General features: G+C 36.0%; 2 protein-coding genes across 2 annotated transcripts; both read right to left on the bottom strand.

Annotated features, from left to right (window-relative positions):
• LOC105165374 (MLO-like protein 11) lies at nucleotides 732–8,426 on the bottom strand. Its single transcript, XM_011084355.2, has 15 exons — nucleotides 7,650–8,426; nucleotides 7,239–7,296; nucleotides 6,890–7,125; nucleotides 6,430–6,546; nucleotides 5,536–5,596; nucleotides 4,913–5,007; nucleotides 4,522–4,596; nucleotides 3,960–4,045; nucleotides 3,461–3,510; nucleotides 3,047–3,087; nucleotides 2,180–2,350; nucleotides 2,037–2,072; nucleotides 1,675–1,742; nucleotides 1,501–1,561; nucleotides 732–1,360 (listed from the first exon to the last, which is right to left on the bottom strand). The coding sequence occupies exons 1-15, from the start codon at nucleotides 7,797–7,799 to the stop codon at nucleotides 980–982; spliced, it is 1,686 nt and encodes a 561-aa protein (XP_011082657.2). The 5' UTR covers nucleotides 7,800–8,426; the 3' UTR covers nucleotides 732–979.
• Nucleotides 10,942–17,449, bottom strand: LOC105165373 (nuclear/nucleolar GTPase 2). Its single transcript, XM_011084353.2, has 11 exons — nucleotides 17,099–17,449; nucleotides 16,101–16,234; nucleotides 15,860–15,989; nucleotides 15,533–15,690; nucleotides 14,851–14,952; nucleotides 14,594–14,698; nucleotides 13,893–14,021; nucleotides 13,332–13,472; nucleotides 12,030–12,130; nucleotides 11,664–11,721; nucleotides 10,942–11,460 (listed from the first exon to the last, which is right to left on the bottom strand). The coding sequence occupies exons 1-11, from the start codon at nucleotides 17,334–17,336 to the stop codon at nucleotides 11,176–11,178; spliced, it is 1,581 nt and encodes a 526-aa protein (XP_011082655.1). The 5' UTR covers nucleotides 17,337–17,449; the 3' UTR covers nucleotides 10,942–11,175.

Genomic DNA, 18,390 nt, shown 5'->3' with positions numbered 1-18,390 from the left:
ACTCTAACTGCTGACCAGAATGATTTTCCCACAATGCGTGCAAGTGGTGCTGTTCTTGGTTTTATTATGTTTGAGTACTTTTTGCTGCGCCCACAGGGTCTTAATTGACCATACCGATGCTGTGCAGTCAAACTATGCACATTCTCAAGGGACAGCAACGAAATGGGGATACGGTGGAGGAATGAGCAGAGGTGGTGGTGGTGGGGTGAGCAAAGGTAGTGGCGGCGGCGGCGGCGGCGGGATGGGCGGATCTGGTGGTTATGGCCCTCGGTACCCACCGCCAGCTGCTAGTGGTGGTTTGCGGTCCTCCTCAGCCAGTAACTTGCCCCATTGGCTGCCAGCCAGCGGTGCACTGGGGTTACAACTGGCCCATTCACGCAATGGACTACATGGATCATGTGCAGTCCCAGTCAGCCCATATGTCTCACCATGGGTCCTCATCTCAGTCCAAAGTAGACATGCATGATGCTGAAGCCCAAACCTCTATGGGTGATATCATGCAGGACGACCTTAGTGTGACAGAGAAACACGATCCTGAGCCCAAGCCCGTTAACCCTTCTGGAAAAGGGCTGTGATTGAAAAGGAAATGCCGAACTATGTCCTATAGTCAAAATAAAAGCTATGCGGTTATGCATAGCCTGAAATAAAAAATTTCGGCTGTCCAAATCTTATTGTAGATAACTGCACTGACAACAGTAAAGTCTGTAATGTCCAAACTCTCATAAGACCTTACACTCATTTCTCAAATAAAGTTGGGAACCTTAACAAGGTCATAAGTTTAGATGGATAAGCCAAGTTGAGGTGCGATGCCTGCAAAACTGTAACCTATTCATTCACACTAAATTAAAAGATATGAAGATTCCTCGTAAAACATCTTCGTATGAATGTTTGTTTTTCATCTGAGTTATGATAACTACAACTACCATCTGCAGAAGTATTAACAGCAAACTAAAATTCATCTTTCACAGCCTAGGTTCGCTTATCGTGGCATTGTGGATGACCTTTGTATCATCTCTGGCATAATTCTTGGAGAAACTGAGGAAGAAATAGAAGCTGAGGACCGAAGCAGAGGCATACCAAATTGGCTTGAAGTCTCGTTAGGAACTGTTTGGTGACCATTACTGACAACAGGTGGTGGTTGCAACTCAATTTCCGCCTCTGCTTGAGGGGGGAATCGAGGACTATCTAGCATGTCGTTATCATATTCTTCGACTGATATTACTGTGCTTGTGTCAGTGTGCACTGTTGAATCATCTGCAAAACCACCCATCTTTCTCTTTCTCCTAGCCGCCTTTCCCCAACCATGGATTGTTTCTCGTATTCTCTGTGGAATTATGGCAGCCTTGTAGTTCGTTCCCATCTGGAGCAAAGAGCAAATAGAAAATCATAAGTTGTTAGTGTGAGTATACTGCAGAACTTCTTCTGTTCAGTTGATTACTGCATATCAGTTTAGGGTGCAAATTCTTGATTATATGATCTTTATCGGTGAGTATGTTGTACCTGAGTAACCAATGCATAGAGTGGCAAGGTACTGTAGCTGCATAAAAATTGCCCAGCAAACCTGGGCAGCAAAAGCAACTGCCTCAGTCTATCAACGGTCAAGCCAAAGTACAATTTTATCTTCATAGAACGATAAATTCAAGGCCATCAAACAACTTTAAAATCTATCCGTACCCAAGAATTAGCCGTAGATACACAAGGAAATGGTTCGTTATGAAGCACGAATTATATCCGAACTGCCACTGTAATTAGAGCCGTAGTTCGGTCAGAGTATATTCTAATTCACAAGAACGGAATATTTGTAGCCAAAATTTCTCATTGCCTTATAAACAGTTGGGAAAATCTGGATTGTGGTACTGTTATATTTTTTAAAGTTTGGAACTCTACATTGATAAGACGTCTTTTTTTAACTTTTGAGACCCTTCATTTGGTTGACATTTTCACGCCAAATTTTAAGTTTGGACTAAACAATGAGATTTAAAGTTAAATTCCATGAATAAGATGGAAAGAGAACAAGAGGTGGGAGGAGCAGATACCCAGAACCAAAAGAAAGAAGCAAGTTCAAATGCGTTCTGCAAATGTACAAGAAGATTAGTGTCAGTTGATATGCATTCTGTATATGGACCAGCATAGGATACATCTCTGAAGAATTTCAAAGAAAACAATGGAGAGGGCCAACCTGGAAAAGGATAAAGTGAATCAAGGACAACAGTAGTTCTGGCTTTTTAAACCAAAACAATTCGTCTCGGAGTTTAAACTTAGGTCTGGCAAAATTCCCACTTATTCCAGCACTCTCCAGTGCCAGAGTTGCTATAACATGCTGCAATTTTGTGCCGACAAGTAGGACAAGCTGCAAGGTAATGCACAATATGGAATCCATAAATCTTGTCAAGGACATAGGTCTTCGTTTTATCAAATGAAGGGATCCATATATCCCTCAATACGTGCAAAAAGCAATCTAGATCAAAGAAGAAAACTGAAGACAAATGAAGATCATTTTTGAGCCATCTTAAGCATTTAGACATAAATTCTCGTAATATGTTCAGTTGAAGTAAACTAAGGGCCCTCTTAGCTGTCTTACAGACTTCGATTTTCGTTTCTATCTCCTTTCAAAATAGCCACCCAAAGATTCATTGATTTCAGTCAACTGAATTTTTACATAGATTTTCTTTATGGATCCGTAAAAATCAGGAAGCTGATTCAGTATATAAAAATTATGAAGAAGCAAAACAGGTCCTGGTTTCTTTTTTCTCTGTGCTAACTAGGCACATCCTCTAATTATTGGGTATGGGATCAATTTCAACAGGGTCTAAGTGGAGGATTCACCCATTGCAATATATGTGTAGTTCTTAAGTAAATCATATCTCGTTTTGTTTTCTTAAGAATCCAAAAGATAGTGTAAAGAACCATATTCTTTTTCCTACTACTTTGTTTCTCACAGCAGAACTACTGATCATGAAATCCTAGCATGAAGCTAAAAGATGAATTCTGGCATCCATGCTGATGCAGATTAAAGATGTGATGCACATCCATATGGAACACTTACAGTGACAGGAATCAGTGAAATCCAGAAATAAAGATTAGTACCTGCAGATTTCAAAGTAATGAGCCGCAAATCAGCTAGACCAATACATTTTACTTAATGGTAGAACATACAGAATTGAGAAAATTAAGATCAGAAATTGCAGGCAGAAATTTCTTTTCTTTCTTCCTTTATATTTTTTTCTGAAAAAGAGAAAATTGATGCACAAGTGACATGCAGAAAAGCAAAATAGGAATATTGGAGCAAATAAGCAGTCTTCAATTTGAAGCCAAATGACATTGATTGCAAACTGGCCAACCTACTTTGTCCAGTGGCAATGGAGTAGTTTCCCTAGACAATGAACTAGGTTTGAGCCACATGCTCACCATTTCCAAAAGAAAGTGAGAGTGAATACGTGATAGCTTCCAACAGACATACCTTTCACATTGAACAGCATAAAAGCAACAACAAATCCCCAGAGCCGGGCACTGTAGATATTCAAAAGAAAGGTAACATCAGAAAAGCTTATGCAGAAAATTATGAAGAAAGTCAATCACAGATCCAGGAAAAAACACTATAGGCATCCATTTCAGGGATAGAATGGGCATATATGACTAAATATTAAACTTTCATGATGTAGAATACAAAAAAAGGAGAGTTTACTTTGATGACTATTACAAATAAATGCTAACCAGAATTAAAATAAAATATAAACTTATTGAAAATTTCTGGCCGTCCAGTGAACACTAATGTTAACTATTGTGGTTTTGCCCTATCAATATAATATAACTACTTGAACATCTGCCTATCTATGATAATGTGAGTCCCTTCTTTCAGTCACGTATTTACTTCAAAATCTGAGTAACAGGAATACAATAAACATACAAGAGCCAGAACTCGAAAACAATCAGCTAACAGAACGATATTTTTGCCTTACCTAACACCAACAATCCGTTGAAATTCTTCTTCCATGGAGCGAACCATATAGCTGTGAAAATCATATTTTGGTGTAAGGTTGTGGTTCTGCCATAAATAACAAACATAAAATATAAACAGAGATTATAATGCGTACAAGTTTTCATCAGACAACAGAAACACCATCATGCATGTGAAATGGAATTTGCTGTGCATATAACAACCAAAAAGTGGACCAAGCTGGTTAATGCAGATCCATTTAGCACTTCTACAATAGTGAATGACCCCAAGGGTACATACCAAAGATCAATCGAAAAAGAAACTTAACAGGTGTTTATCTAAGTCATTATCAGCATCACGCATGCCTTATTGTGGTTGATGTGAGACATCATGCTTTATTATGGAAAATTAAAAGGTGACGAAATAAGTGAACATACTCTGAGGAAATGACATATCAAGACACATTACAATTAAAATTCTTTTTATCATAATTCCTTTTCAATCTGTGTATAGCAGAATAGATTTCTAAGCTCGAAGATATCATACAATGAAGTGCATGGTAACCATTTGTATGTTTTACATACCATAATGAATCCTTGGCGGAGTGTAAGGTAATCTGCTCGGACCACTGAATGCCCAAATTGTCGGAAGAAACAAGTCTGGATGTTCGAACAAACTAATCTCGATCAGAACGACAGTTGCATTGTGCTTCTCATCAAGCATCTATCTTAGATATTTAACCAGCTTGAACACAGATGTGTCTTTGAATGGACACAAAAAGATAGCTAGGAACATTTAAGCAATTTCACATCTGCTATTTTTTGCATTGTGTATAATTATTTCAGGAGTTCAACCATGTAATATATATTAATTCTGGAGCAACTTGGAATTGGTACATATTTCTGAAATTTGCAAAGGCGCTAGTAAAATGAAACTCTGAGACAAGTATACAGTGGTAAAAAGAAGTGAACCCACCATCCAAATGTGAAATCTGTTCCTGTCTGTGGTATTTGAAACATGGAGTCTAACAAAGGTTGATTGCCTTTGCATTGTCAATGCTTTGGTGATTTCTGCAAGAGAAATGATATTATTGTGGATCATCCTAAGCTCACTGAAAATTATAGATTTTATAGAAGTAGCAAACCCCTCAGCCTACTCAAACCATTATAGCTCACCACCCCTAGTTCTTCTGGCAGAGCATTAATATCATCCACAGAAGAGAAACACAGTTAACTTTCCTATCTTGACTCTATATCAACTGAATGATAGACCAACTTCAGGGTGCCACCTCGAAGGAATTGGTGACTCACAAGTTATGAGATCAAATAATTCTTGGGTCCTAAAAAGAACAGCAGAATCTCTTTAAGGTATTCATTGCTCTCTTCTCAAGTACTAAAAATACTTTCATCTTGAAAATAGGCAGTTGTATCATTTTCATAGTCTCTTTTCTGTTAAGAGATGGTTATTAAGGTCCTGTTTTGTCGTTTCAAAGGAATTTTCTATAATTCATGTGATTTGACAGCAAGATGAGAAGGTTGGATTATGCAATAAATACAATCACAACATTCAGTTTCACACAACAAACTCTTCAGAGTTACCGCATAATGAATTATGTCTGTCCATGTGAGCCTCATCCTCCCACCCTCTCCAACTGTGAATCTGCAAGAGATGTGGATAAAGTAACTCATTACAACTTTTATAGAGATAAATAATAAAGGAAGGCCACAACTTTCATATCATTTCACAGAAACAGATAAGACTTGAAAAAGGAGTGAAAAAAAGGGATAAAAGCATAGAAGATCAGTGGTGTTCCACAAACTGCTATCTTACATTTTAAAACGTGGGCATCCCCAAAATGTTAAATGGGATACAAATGAGTTGCAAAGTTAGGGAGAAATTGATCCAAAAACCTGAAGTTAGAATAGTAGTGGAGTCAACATTTTAAGAGAGGACAGATCTTATGCGACATGAATGAGAAGCACATTATTTCCTTAACAGAATTATATTTTGATAGTCATTTCTTAACAATTACCCGGGAAGGCAATTTTATTGCTCTTTGCCTCCTGAAGGGGAGTGTCCAATTAAGTGTTTTTCCCCAGTGCTCTGACATTGTTCTTCAAGCAGTATTGTTGCATAGCTTAACTATAAGGTTGGCCTAGGACCTAAGACCTACAAGAAGCTAATATCTGAATATTCAGTGGAACAGCTCGGTAAATAGTCAAGCAGCCCAATATCTCTAACACTATTAATTCAAGACACCCTGAGAATTGACATTAACTGAAAGGTGAAAAATCTGTACAATTCAATCCTTTGCCAGATCTTGTAAAACATCTTCAGAAGGAATTTTAAGATATGGAGCTAAGATTAAGTTAGAATTTGGAAAAATATGATAGAATAGAATCAAATGATTAAGAGAAGAAGGATAAATGTACAAATGAGTTGAAATGGCACTGCTACAGATAGTAGTTTGTGTTAATGGACTTCACTAGTACCTTTACAATAGCCAGCAACATTGTTAAGCAGCTGTAAGATACATGAGTAACTGCCATAACAAAGATGAATCGATGGAGTTGCTCAAGGCCTTCATATGACAAAAACGGTTCATAATTCTGCATGAAAAATCAAACTTATTAAACATCTTAGTTTTCTGCAGAGGAGATGAAAAACTAAACTTAATAAACATCTTAGTTTTCTGCAAAGCAGGTGGAAGATTAATCGCATAAGAATCTGAGAAAAAGAAACAGACTGTGATTAATGACTAAGGAGATGGATCTACTGGAGAAGGAAATTGCATGCATGCATATGAATATATAAGAGTAGAAAGACTTTCTAGAATGATTCATGACATGATAAACTAAGAAACACAGTTGATGCAAGCATTGTTTCAATCTCGGATGAATAAAAGAAAACAGAACTGGAGCTCGCGTTATATGGCGTTGAGAATTGACTTGCCTCTTGGCAGGTATTCTTATTTAAACCAGTGAGCATCCTCCTATATGAATGTGGACTAAAGAAGGGCATCAAAAGTTTTCGTTCCACAGAGCTATTATTTTCCCTTTCGTCATCAACTTCATGCCTGGTGCATGGGGTAAATGTACTATCATAGAACCTTGATGGTATGCAAATATTAGATATAGTGCTTGAAGTTGCTGTAAGGAGGAGGGATATGAAGCCAAGAAGCATCAATTCTGTAGAAAAGTTTCAAACGAATCTCAAAGTTATAAATTCAGTAATTGGGAAATAGTGTGAAATTCTCTGAACAGTAATTTCATTAAGAGATTGCACAAAGGACAAATAGTACCTTCTTTCATTTTCTCGATAGCTGCTTGCAGAGGTTTTCTACCAGTTTTATTCAACCACTGAAATGATAGGAATCAAAAAGTGCACAAGAGATAACATTCATTAGCTTGAGAAATACATAACTAATATTAGTGTGTAGGCAAAGAAGATCACAGCAAAATGCTACTTCTATTGGTTAGTTTAACTGTTGCACGTTTCCAGAAATTGGTCCACAAACAAAATAAAATGCATTAAAGCCCAGTGGGATCAACATCCGATGATAAACAAAGTGAATCTTGAGCATGGTTAAAACCATGAAGTTTTGAAGTATTGCAGTGTAGTTAGGATCACAACTATTAGCGTACAGTTCTTTTGTCTTTTTTTTTATGAAAAGAATACCGAACTAAAAAGAAAAGTACAAACTGTCACTCACCTTACTCAACCGGTGAATTGAGCGCTCCAGAAGCAGGGAGACAACAACAAATATGGTCAATACAGAAGCAACCGACCATGTCGGAGTCATAGCCAGTGACCTCAGCTCATCTGTACTGTCTGACATTTCATCGGACTTGGATTCAGACATTCTCACTTAAACAGAAAACTCCAGAGCTTCAATGCAACCTCACACCTGCCTCACCCGCTTTCTTGATCTCTTAAACTTTGTACTGCAGATAACGAGGGAATCATGTATTCCAAGAATCGATAAAACCAATTCGTGAAGCACAGACAAGAATCAAAAGTTTGTCTGAGAACTATGCTCGAACTTCACACCACTTAGAGAATCTCCACAGTAAGAATCTATGCATGCTTCACAACTTGCACACATAGATTCCTCTAATTTTTAGATCCCTCCTCCAGTAGGAGGTTAAATTCGAAACTGCAATAGACTATTGTGAGTCAAGAACAGCGCAACGTAATCTCATGTGTCATCAAGAGCGGGGATATATATGAAAATGGGTTTCGCGGAAACCGATATGCAGGAATGATATCAATAAAGCAAGAAAGATTTCTCTTTTGTTTTTTTCAGCTCAAGCCCACATAAAAAATCCTCACTTATGGGCTGTAGATGACATTGAACTAAGAAGAATCGAAGAAAACGATGGAATAATGAGAAAAGCGAATCTCGCTTCTTTCTCCTTGGTTATGAGTGTGATAGTAATGAGCTGGAGCAGGCGTTTCCAAGCTAATTCTGGATCTTCCACGCTTAAAGACTGTTCTTTCTTCAATTTTTATACTACTCCAAGTTGCGGAACTCTCTCTCTCTGTCTCCGTCTGTACTTTCGGGACCCTTTCCCCCCACTCATGGTGGAGGATTTTTGAAAGGTGGCGCTGACCAACGATGTCGCTATCTAAGTATATTCCCAATGAGACATATGAAAAGAGTTCTCCATCATTGCCCTTAAATCTTAATATTTGGGATTTTTGGTTTTTTAGTAGGAGTGTTTACAGATATTTTTACACAATATTTTAACATAGTATATGTCATTTCAAAATAATTAAAGTTATAAAGATACATATATATTTTTGTTTAAGTCAATCGAAATTAAATAAATTGAGTTACGTGTACTTGTCCATTTCAATTGAAATTTGCTCAAAAATCATTATTTAGTGTCATTTAAATCCTCATTGATCATTGAAAAATAACGCCTTTTAATTTATTTATGGAATAATTACAACATTTTTTTTATGAATTCTGCTGCAATTATACACAAAATTTCATATATTTTGAAAAATTACGTGGACTACCCTGAAGTTTATTTATGTCCATCTTCATCCTTATAAAGCAGTTCAGTCAGAAAATATTTACTTGACTTGCAATGAGTTAGTATTAAGTCAATTGGGTTAAAAGTGAACACTCATTCAACCTTTGTTTTTTGTGAATATTAACAAATTTCATAAATTTGACTAAGAAATTGATCTATTTATTAGATTACAATAAATATCAAAAAATTTAAATATAATTAGACGGAACCTTAAAAAATAATGGTATAATTATTCTTATTTATTTCTGGCCCCTTGACTTTTATTTAATATGAGATGATAATATACACCTAATGTTAAAAACTTGCATATACATATACATATAATCGCATTTGCAATGTCCCCACTGATGATTTTAAAAATTTTAGGAGCTCCAATATCAGCATGCCTCATGTGTTGTAAATTGTTCTCTCAGAGCAAATAAATCCAAAAATAAAATTATTTAAAAGGAAAAAAAGATAAGTGTAGTGGGAATCCCATCTCATCCTTGACGTCAATGGACTAGTTGAGTGGGTTGCATTGCATGCATGTGTGCATAACATGGATCCACAAACCAACAACTCTCTGTTATTATCAGTTTATTATTTTATACAAATACTCAGTTTCCTCATTTAATGATCCAAGAATTTGACAGTATGCATCTTAATTATATATATATAAAATAATTTGAAAATATACCACTAAATAATCAAAACTGATTCCTCAATTCTCTTTTTGTAAGTCGAATAAAGTGTTATCATCGTAGAGATGAAACAGTTATCTTTTACCTAAAATTTACTGCACGTGAACAACAGAGTCGAGAGTAATAATCTTGTACACATGAATCTTATGACAGTTGGTTGGTCTTATATGTAGAATGGTGAGCATAAGCAAAACTTGATAAGGGGACTCACTGATTAGTACAGCTCAACAACTGCAATTAGTTTTTCAACGTTATTATTAATTATATGATTTTTGGGTATCTTCTGTATCTGGGCTGTCGTACGTACTTCACATTTGTCTATGTTCATCGTGTTTCCGAACTCAATTAAGGAAGATAGACAAAGAAGTAAATACCATTAGTTTGTGTTGTAAATGAGCCAGAATTTCGTATTGTTTTACAAAATTTAGAACAGAAAAGTCAGCTGCAAGTTTCCCTACTTTCACGGACTAATTAATGCAATGTAGGGCCACAGCACTTGATCTTCAATTTATTGAAAATTTTTAATTCAAATCGAGTTTAGCGTGAATTTGAATTGACAAAATGTAGTATAAATTACAATATAATCGATATTTAATTCAAAAAAATAATTAATTATATGATAAATATATTATATTTATTTTGTAATTAATTTGATTCCGCAGACCTAATTCAAGTAAACAAAAAGTTCAATTTATGTTATCAAATACTCATGGTTTATAACCTTCGGCCCTCAACCTAGATTCCTGCATTACTAAGTTAAATTTGGTCACGACCCCGCGATACCTATTTACGACGAATTTTGGCCCCACGTCCGTTCTCCTTTTTTTATTTTTTTTTTAATTTTCCTATTATCTTTCTTAAATTCGAACTACAATCCAAAGGAATTAAGCGACATATATATAATATTAGTAGATATTTGTTGATATAGAAAGGTCGATTGTAAATCAAAGAATTAAAGAGGGGTTAATAACTGCTCAAGCATTACTTAATTATTTTTTTTCCAATTAAACAAAAAAGTAGTACAATTTGGTCAATTCAATTATACTCATCGCACATGAACATGTGCAGCATGACCAATTTGCATATTCCATGCAACGAGACATATTGCAGAATTCGCGAGTCTCTATAATAGCAGACACTGCAAAATGGCAATAATTATCATTACACATACATATAACAACCCATGAATAATCTTGCCTAAAATGTATGATGCAACTCATCCGCCAATTCACATGTAAGATGCAACTGATACCGCCCATTTAGCTACATCAATATTCTAAAATACCAAGGAAATACCACACTTCAAATTTTGATTAATGTATAGTTTATTTAATGTTAACCACAGATGGTTGTGAAAGGAGTTCCTCCATCGATATGGATAAACAAAATTCAGCGGCAACTACAAAAGTCATACATGTAAGAAAAGAAAAGAGGAATTCTAAGTGGGGGGAGTGAGTTGCACTACCAAAAACATTAAAGCTCAGGTTTCTATTACAAGAATCTGAGAAAAATAAATCTACGAGGCAGTGGGTGGAAGTTCTAAGGTCTCACCCCTCAACTCCTGCTCACTGAAAAGATCCTCCTGAATAGGAACATCATCTATCTGCTGGGATGAAATAACATCTTTGATGGCTTTTCTGGCTGCAGAATCCTTATCATCATCCACACCCTTGTCTTTCTCCTCCTCGGGTTCATCTACATCAGCCTCTTGCTTTGGAGGTGGAACAAAAAATGGTATTTTACCCCTCTGCCAATCATGGAGAATCACCTTTGCAGCAGTCATAAGGTCAGGTTCACCTCCCTAATCACAGAATACCCAAGTCACCTCCATAAGTCTCTACAGAAGTACAACTATGACAAGCATTCACTTCATGTTAAGTGCAAAGGCATGTCTTCCTAGAATTTTGTACTTTCGAGCTTTAACAAAAAGACCTAAATGCTGCATGCTTGTAGAAACAAAAGAGGTCAATACAGTGACATGCTTATACACAAAAAAGGATTTACCTTCAGAAGTTTACCAGTTGACTTGCACAGCTGACCAAGGAAATCATTATCGTCCTCCCTGAAAATAAGAAGCTTAAGCTTTACTTTTGAAAATTGAGGAACTGTAGGGGCAGTATGCTCTGGGTTGATATGTAAGGTATCTGGCATGCAGAAGTGTTAAGCAAGTTTTACAAGATTTAGCAGATAGTTTGATTATCATAATGTTTTGAAAGTGACCATTTCCATCAAGGCAAGTTCCCCCTACCAATTAGCAATCAAACTGACTTGTTACAGTTGTAAGCTACAAAAGATAAACTAAGGAAGACCAAGAGAGGAACTCCAAAATTATTTCTATTCATATCTGACAGCATAAGACCAAAAGCTTACCAGTCACTTATCCTATAAGCTCTCTGCAGGTGCTCCTTTTTCACGCGTTTCAGAACTTCACCGATATGCTCTGAGGCATCCTGCAAATTGGTCACACGTACCTGGGAGACACAGTCAATCAGTCTGCATATTTTCTTAGAGGAAACAGATAAAAAGGCGTTACTGTGAGATAATGCAAACAGCAAAAGGGCCAGATAATATAAATCGGCAGCTGCAAATATAAGCGTAAAGCATTGCCGGAAACTATTTCAACTACATGATTATATACATCGGAAGAACTGTTTACAGAACAACAAACATTATTCTCTTGGTAGCTATACAATAAAAAACTGCTTGCCAAAGCAACAAGAGTCTCCATATGCATCCATGTAAGGTGACAAGTGTTCATCTATTAAGTGATGCACTCTACTGAATCTTTAGACTTTATATCCCTTGGCAATCATAATATAAAACCAACACAGAGCACCATGATTCACTTGCCACATTTTTAGTATGAATGCCTCAGCTTCTCATGCTTCATGGTATTAGCATGTTGTATAAATCAGCAAACAACCATCTGTTTTGATAAAACCTAAAGAATACCTTTGTTTTATTTTTTAAAATGTTATATACACTAAACAGGATAGTTGCAATATGTCCATCCCCAGGAATTTGTTAACACTAAAAAAGATGACTAAACAACATATTAATCCATTACTGTGGGCAGAATATTCACTCCACCCACTTCACAAAAATGACCGATCTTGAACCATTATCTTTTCATCAGTTCTAATTTTAGTAGAAACAGATTCAATAGATGCAGTTTGTTGGATTTTAGCAATTATTAATTTACAATAACAAATGGCTGTGTCATTATATGAGAGGAGCTGAGGAAAATGTGAACAGTTGGCTGGTAAAACATGGTGTTTCCCTTATACATGAGTTTGCAGTTGTCTTCAGCTTCACCCCAGTTATCCCCTTTTTCAGCTCTGGAAGTCCTGAAAATTTGGTTCTTTATATTTTGCCAAAGAAGTTGGGTATAACTTACCATGAGAACATATCAACAGAATCTCAACCCCTCCCCGTCCACTGAACACAGAAAGAAACAAAGGAAAATCTGCAGTAGCCCCTTTACCACTTCCTTGAATTTAACCTATAACTATGAAAGTAAAATGAAACCAAGAAACTATTTTAAGGTTTCTTGTTCACCCTTCACAAATCTTCTCACCAATAATATCAGGACTGATTTTGATTTGAGAGATGTCTATCCTTAACAAAGCATCAAGTAACATTAAACCATACAGCTTATCACAAAATGCTTACCACACCCTTCAAGACAATATCAGTTTCAGTGTCTCCATTCTGATAAACAACTCCCGGGCAATCAATCAGAAAGATCCTCTTTGTCAGTGTAATGTATTGCCACACTTTAGTCTCCCCAGGGATAGGCGCAACCTTGCAAACCTATTTTTTCAAAAGGTAATATTCATAGAAAAGAAGAAATCATTTTTTGCTTAAATCTAAACATTTTATGGTTTGTTATAGCTGCAAGTGTACATCTCATAAAAGACATGTAGGCACTGAGTCCAGTGGATATTTGTGAGAAGCAAATTAAGGGCAAACACAAAGGATAAACTAATTCAGTCGTCTGGCACTCTCAATCAATGAAGGGTAATAAAGCAAGTTCCAAATGTCAAGAACAACTAAACAAGTAACCTGGCAATTGAAGGTCAGGTCAATTTAGCATGATTTCATTAAGAGATAAAAGGAAAGAAGCAAACGCATCCTTTCAACTGAGAGATAGCCAGATTCAATTTTCAACAGACAAGTGGAAATACAGGATTCAACTCAAAACTAGCAGGAAAAGTACAAAACAGGACTTACATTCTTTGTACGCAGAGTATTGATGACTGATGATTTCCCAACATTGGGATATCCCACAAATCCAACAGATATAGCTTGTTTATCGCTTTTCAGACGGGAAAATTGTCTCAATACTGAGAGGAGGGAACCCTAGAAGCAAGAAAAACAGATCTATACTTTAGCAAGCAAACAATGTTTACATGCTAGAGGAGTTACACAGCGAAAGTTATGTAAAAAGTCCAATAGGATGGGAATAAAATTGAGAATGGTGTCTTTTGGTAGCTTGTGCTGATTTAAGTTTTCTGTTCATTTTTTGAGTGTCAGGAAAAAAACAACAAACAGTAATTGTTATGATATAAATTTATCAATTTCAAACCAAAGTTAAATAATTTCAATATCCCGCACAACATCAGTTCTCTTTCATCACATTCTCTTTCCATCACAGTAAGAAGAGATTTAAGAAAGGTTGAGAATTTAAAAGATAGGAAGTCAGCCTCGGGACAAGCATGGACTGCACCAAAATTGTACATACAGCTTGATGTTTAGTCAATTTTAAGATGCCCTCCAGCAATTTAGCATGCAAACAAGCACTTGAAATATGAATACCACCACCTCACATGGAAAAATACATGATCCTCTTATTTATGTATCACTCTCTTAACTAGATGATTTATCAGCATTAGATTTTCATTGCACTTCGAGATGAATAATCAACCACATACCTTTCCAAATGATTTGTTTATGCTTGCATGAAAAGCAAGGGTAGGATATTCCTTGGAGAGAATTCTAAGCCATCCTTTTGTTGCCCAAGCTGGAACCAAATCACACTGAAAATAGATAGACACGTAGATAGATCGGAAGTTAGAGAGAGCGAGAAGGAGGAGGAGGAACAAGGGATTTAATAGAAAAAGGAAGGAATAAGTTCACTTATAATTCAAGAACTAATGCCTTCACAAATACACAAGTGAATGGTACAAACCTTATTTAATAGCAGAATCATGTGCTTGTGCTTGCAATGCTCCTTCAAATGCCTCTCCAAATGGTAACATCTTGTACCCTGTGGATCCCTGGCATCTAAAACCTGCCATTTAAATTGATGATTAGCCGACTAAATCCCATTGCGAAGACATGGAAAGAAAAATTAACAAGAGTCCTAGTCAACTCAAAGCATACATGGCTGTGCATGTTTTACTGTAAAGAACACAAAAGAAAATATCATACAAGATGTCTATCCCCCCATTACTTCTCCCTGCTCATCACGATGAGAGTAAAACCCTTTAAGCACTGGGAAATACAAAAGGTAGAACATTGAACCACTTTACAGTGGAGAGTAGGAAAGACTTAAACTAGCCAAGACATTACTCAAACTAAAATAATCTATACTTTTTATCCAAGTTAGCTTTCAAACTTCAACATATCTTCCAGTTAAGATCAGACAACATATTCCAAACTTCCCACAGGCACAAACTCCTCAAACATCATCTTGAACCGCTATTACACAGCACCACTATGTATGTTTTAGTTCGAGTTTTCCAGGCAAAAAGCCAATTGGTATATATACTCAAGAGAATAGGGGTTTGTACCAGCCAAATTATTTAAAACAATCATTCAACAGGATGAAAATACATGTCGAAAACGCATGCTTTCTGCACAAGATCTACCTGGACAACAACATCCGAAGAGTCAACCACTTTGTAGAGCTCTCCCCATATACGCTTACTTTGACCTTTCTCAAACATTGTGTGCCGTACAAGATCTCTAAACCCATCTTCACCTCCTTCTGCAGATGTACTAGCACCATGTTTCTCTTCAAAGGCATCTGCAAGGAAGACTCCAACAGTTATCAAGCATGTCCTGAAGTACCCAAAAGATATTTGATGTGTGCCCAGAGTTTGCCAAAAGGTATCACAAATAGCATCAGGGACTCAAAGTCAAGTAAGACAAATGACTGATTCAATATATCATAACATGAGACGAGTGTTGCTCACCTTGAGAATCATCAACTCTCTTGAGTAGTGACTCATAATCAGATGCAATCAGCTTTGGTCTCTTTCTCTTTGTCTTAGGCCCAAAAGCATCGGAGAAAGGCTCTGTGTCGAGAAGATGAACTCTTGCTTGCTTAGAACACATTTTGAAGAAAATAACCAAATCAGCAAACATAAAGATGCAAGAAAGGGTAACCCAGGTTTTCCTCATAAACATAACAGATTCACATGCAGAGCTTCAAACCTTTTGATTATCATTTAAGAGGGACATAGGTATCTTTCTTTCCTTCAAAAGAACATTGTAGTTGCTAGAAAGACGATTCTGAAGCTCCTCACGGAAAAATTCGAGCTCTTTCTGATTCACAACACGTGTGTTGCCTGTAAAAGCAAATAATTAAAAATAAGTTTAAGTTTCATTTGGATTTCTACCCAAACCAAAATGACATTAATACAGTAACTTCCAATAAATATGGAACTGATATAGCATCTTATTGCTTGTGAACAATGACAACATAGTGACTTTAGATATCCAAACAACCAATTCAGTGCAGCTAAACATAACCCTTCGGATTTAAATTCAACTACATAAGGCACTATTAGATATCAGGTGCATGGAATATAGCTCAGTACACACAATTACAGATTTGTAGTTCAATCTTTACAAGATCAAACCAGTTTAATTTCAGTCAGGACAGGCAACACCAGAGGTCTGCCCTAATCTCATCAAATCTGGTGGTCTTAATTGCATCGCTGCATCCTTTTTTAAGTTGTAGCCAGCACTTTACCTTCTATACATAACACTCATGTGCTATTCTCTCTTCAAAATTTGCCTCGCATTGATGTGCTGTGTACTGATTAACTAGAAATGTAATCTTATTGTACGACTTCATCATATGGTTCTCTAAGAAAAGTATGATCAGCAAATAACCAAACGGATAACAAGCAAAACTAGAGAGAGCGTAGTAAGAATTAGTTTCCAACAATACAGTTTCAGCTCAGCAGCCAGTTCAATAAACAAAACTTCAACTATTTCCTCAATCTTAAATGTAGTGGGGTTTTCCATTAGTCTTTCTAGATGTTAGTACAAACAAAAATAGCAAATTTTGCACAAAGGTAGTGGCAATCCGTTCCTACGCCCTCATATGCCATGCGAAAATAAAAATCACCAATTTAACACAATTCATACATTCTTTTGCTCCAAAAATCACAAGTAATAAACAATCTGACTGCAACACAGCTTACCAAACCAACGTCGGTCAGGCATAATACGAGTTGATGGCAGTTCCTTCGACTGCAAATCGTGCTTCAGAATTTTTCCCTTAGAGTCGCGCGTTGGGCGCGTGTTGTACATCTTGAGCCGCCGCACCGTGGCGGCGCTCCGTCCATTACTGGATTTAGTTTTGCCCCCATCTCTGTTAACATCCAACGAGTGCTTCGGCTTCCCGGAAACGTTCACCGACCTCTCTTTCTTTTTCGCCATTTTCCCCAACCAACTCACCAATAAGGCGTAGCCGACGTCGTAGGGAATACAAGAGGGGTGATATGGTACACTAGGGTTTCAACGGAACTGGGAAAAGGAAAGGGAGAATTATTTAAATAATGCAGGATTTCGACTGTTTTAAAGATGCAAATTTTTCTAAAAAAAAAATAAAATTCTTTCATGGCTCGACACACGGGGTTCAAGTGATTAACTCAAAATTAGTAATTTAAATTTAAAATTCTTATTATATTGATTTAATTAAATAAAAGAAGTTGAATCATTAATTGATAGAATAAATTAATTTTAAGTATATATGAATATAAATTTATTAATATATCTATTAATTGAACTAAATGGTTATCTATATCTATACTATCTATACTAATATATACATTAAAAAGACGATCTCTATACTCATAAATGACGATTAGTGATACAGTTGCACTAACTTTTTTGTGAAGTTAAAAATACCCTTAAACTAACAGGATAACTAACTTATTCAACTTTTTTCAAATTAAATAGTAATTGATAAATTAGTTTTTTTTATATAAATAATATATATATATTGATTTTGCACATTTTACTCTTTATAAATTTAAAGTGTGAAAAATTATTTATCATATACAAACAGAAATGGCGTGTCACAACGGTTAGTTTATTAAATGTGAGTAGAATTAGAGTAACAACCTTTAGTTGACAATTATATAATAACTAACTAAAATACCCTCAAACATATATATTTATTTTTAAACAAAATGATCATTTCTTTAAAATAATCTTTTGCAATATCAATATATAAATAATCTCAAAGTTGCTTTGCTATACAACTAATTAAGTCTTTGTTTATCTAACCACTATATATATATATATATACTGATAATGAATAAGTATAGCAGCATTTAAAAGACCCAGTTGTTGATGGAGGAAACCCGTTCAAGAAAGCACATGAGATGAGTCCATTTGACACGGTGCGATGAATCCAAAATTCAACCGTGCTTTCAATCAAGCCATTTACCAACAATCCACCCTCGTCATAAAGTAAATTCTTGAAAGA

Source organism: Sesamum indicum, linkage group LG6 (genome assembly GCF_000512975.1).
Source record: "Sesamum indicum cultivar Zhongzhi No. 13 linkage group LG6, S_indicum_v1.0, whole genome shotgun sequence".
In the NCBI taxonomy this organism is placed as follows: domain Eukaryota; kingdom Viridiplantae; phylum Streptophyta; class Magnoliopsida; order Lamiales; family Pedaliaceae; genus Sesamum; species Sesamum indicum.
This window is presented reverse-complemented; position numbering and strand designations above follow the sequence as displayed.

Coding starts and splice junctions, on each gene's coding strand:
- LOC105165373 (XM_011084353.2), bottom strand. CDS start 17,336: ATGGCGAAAAAGAAAGAGAGGTCGGTGAACGTTTCCGGGAAGCCGAAG. Junction 16,235..17,098: donor GCCTGACCGACGTTGGTTTG/GTAAGCTGTGTT, acceptor TTGCTTTTACAG/GCAACACACGTGTTGTGAAT. Junction 12,131..13,331: donor ATATTGTCTTGAAGGGTGTG/GTAAGCATTTTG, acceptor TGTGTCTCCCAG/GTACGTGTGACCAATTTGCA.
- LOC105165374 (XM_011084355.2), bottom strand. CDS start 7,799: ATGTCTGAATCCAAGTCCGATGAAATGTCAGACAGTACAGATGAGCTG. Junction 5,597..6,429: donor TGTTGCTGGCTATTGTAAAG/GTACTAGTGAAG, acceptor CATCTCTTGCAG/ATTCACAGTTGGAGAGGGTG. Junction 2,073..2,179: donor TTCACTTTATCCTTTTCCAG/GTTGGCCCTCTC, acceptor GTACATTTGCAG/AACGCATTTGAACTTGCTTC.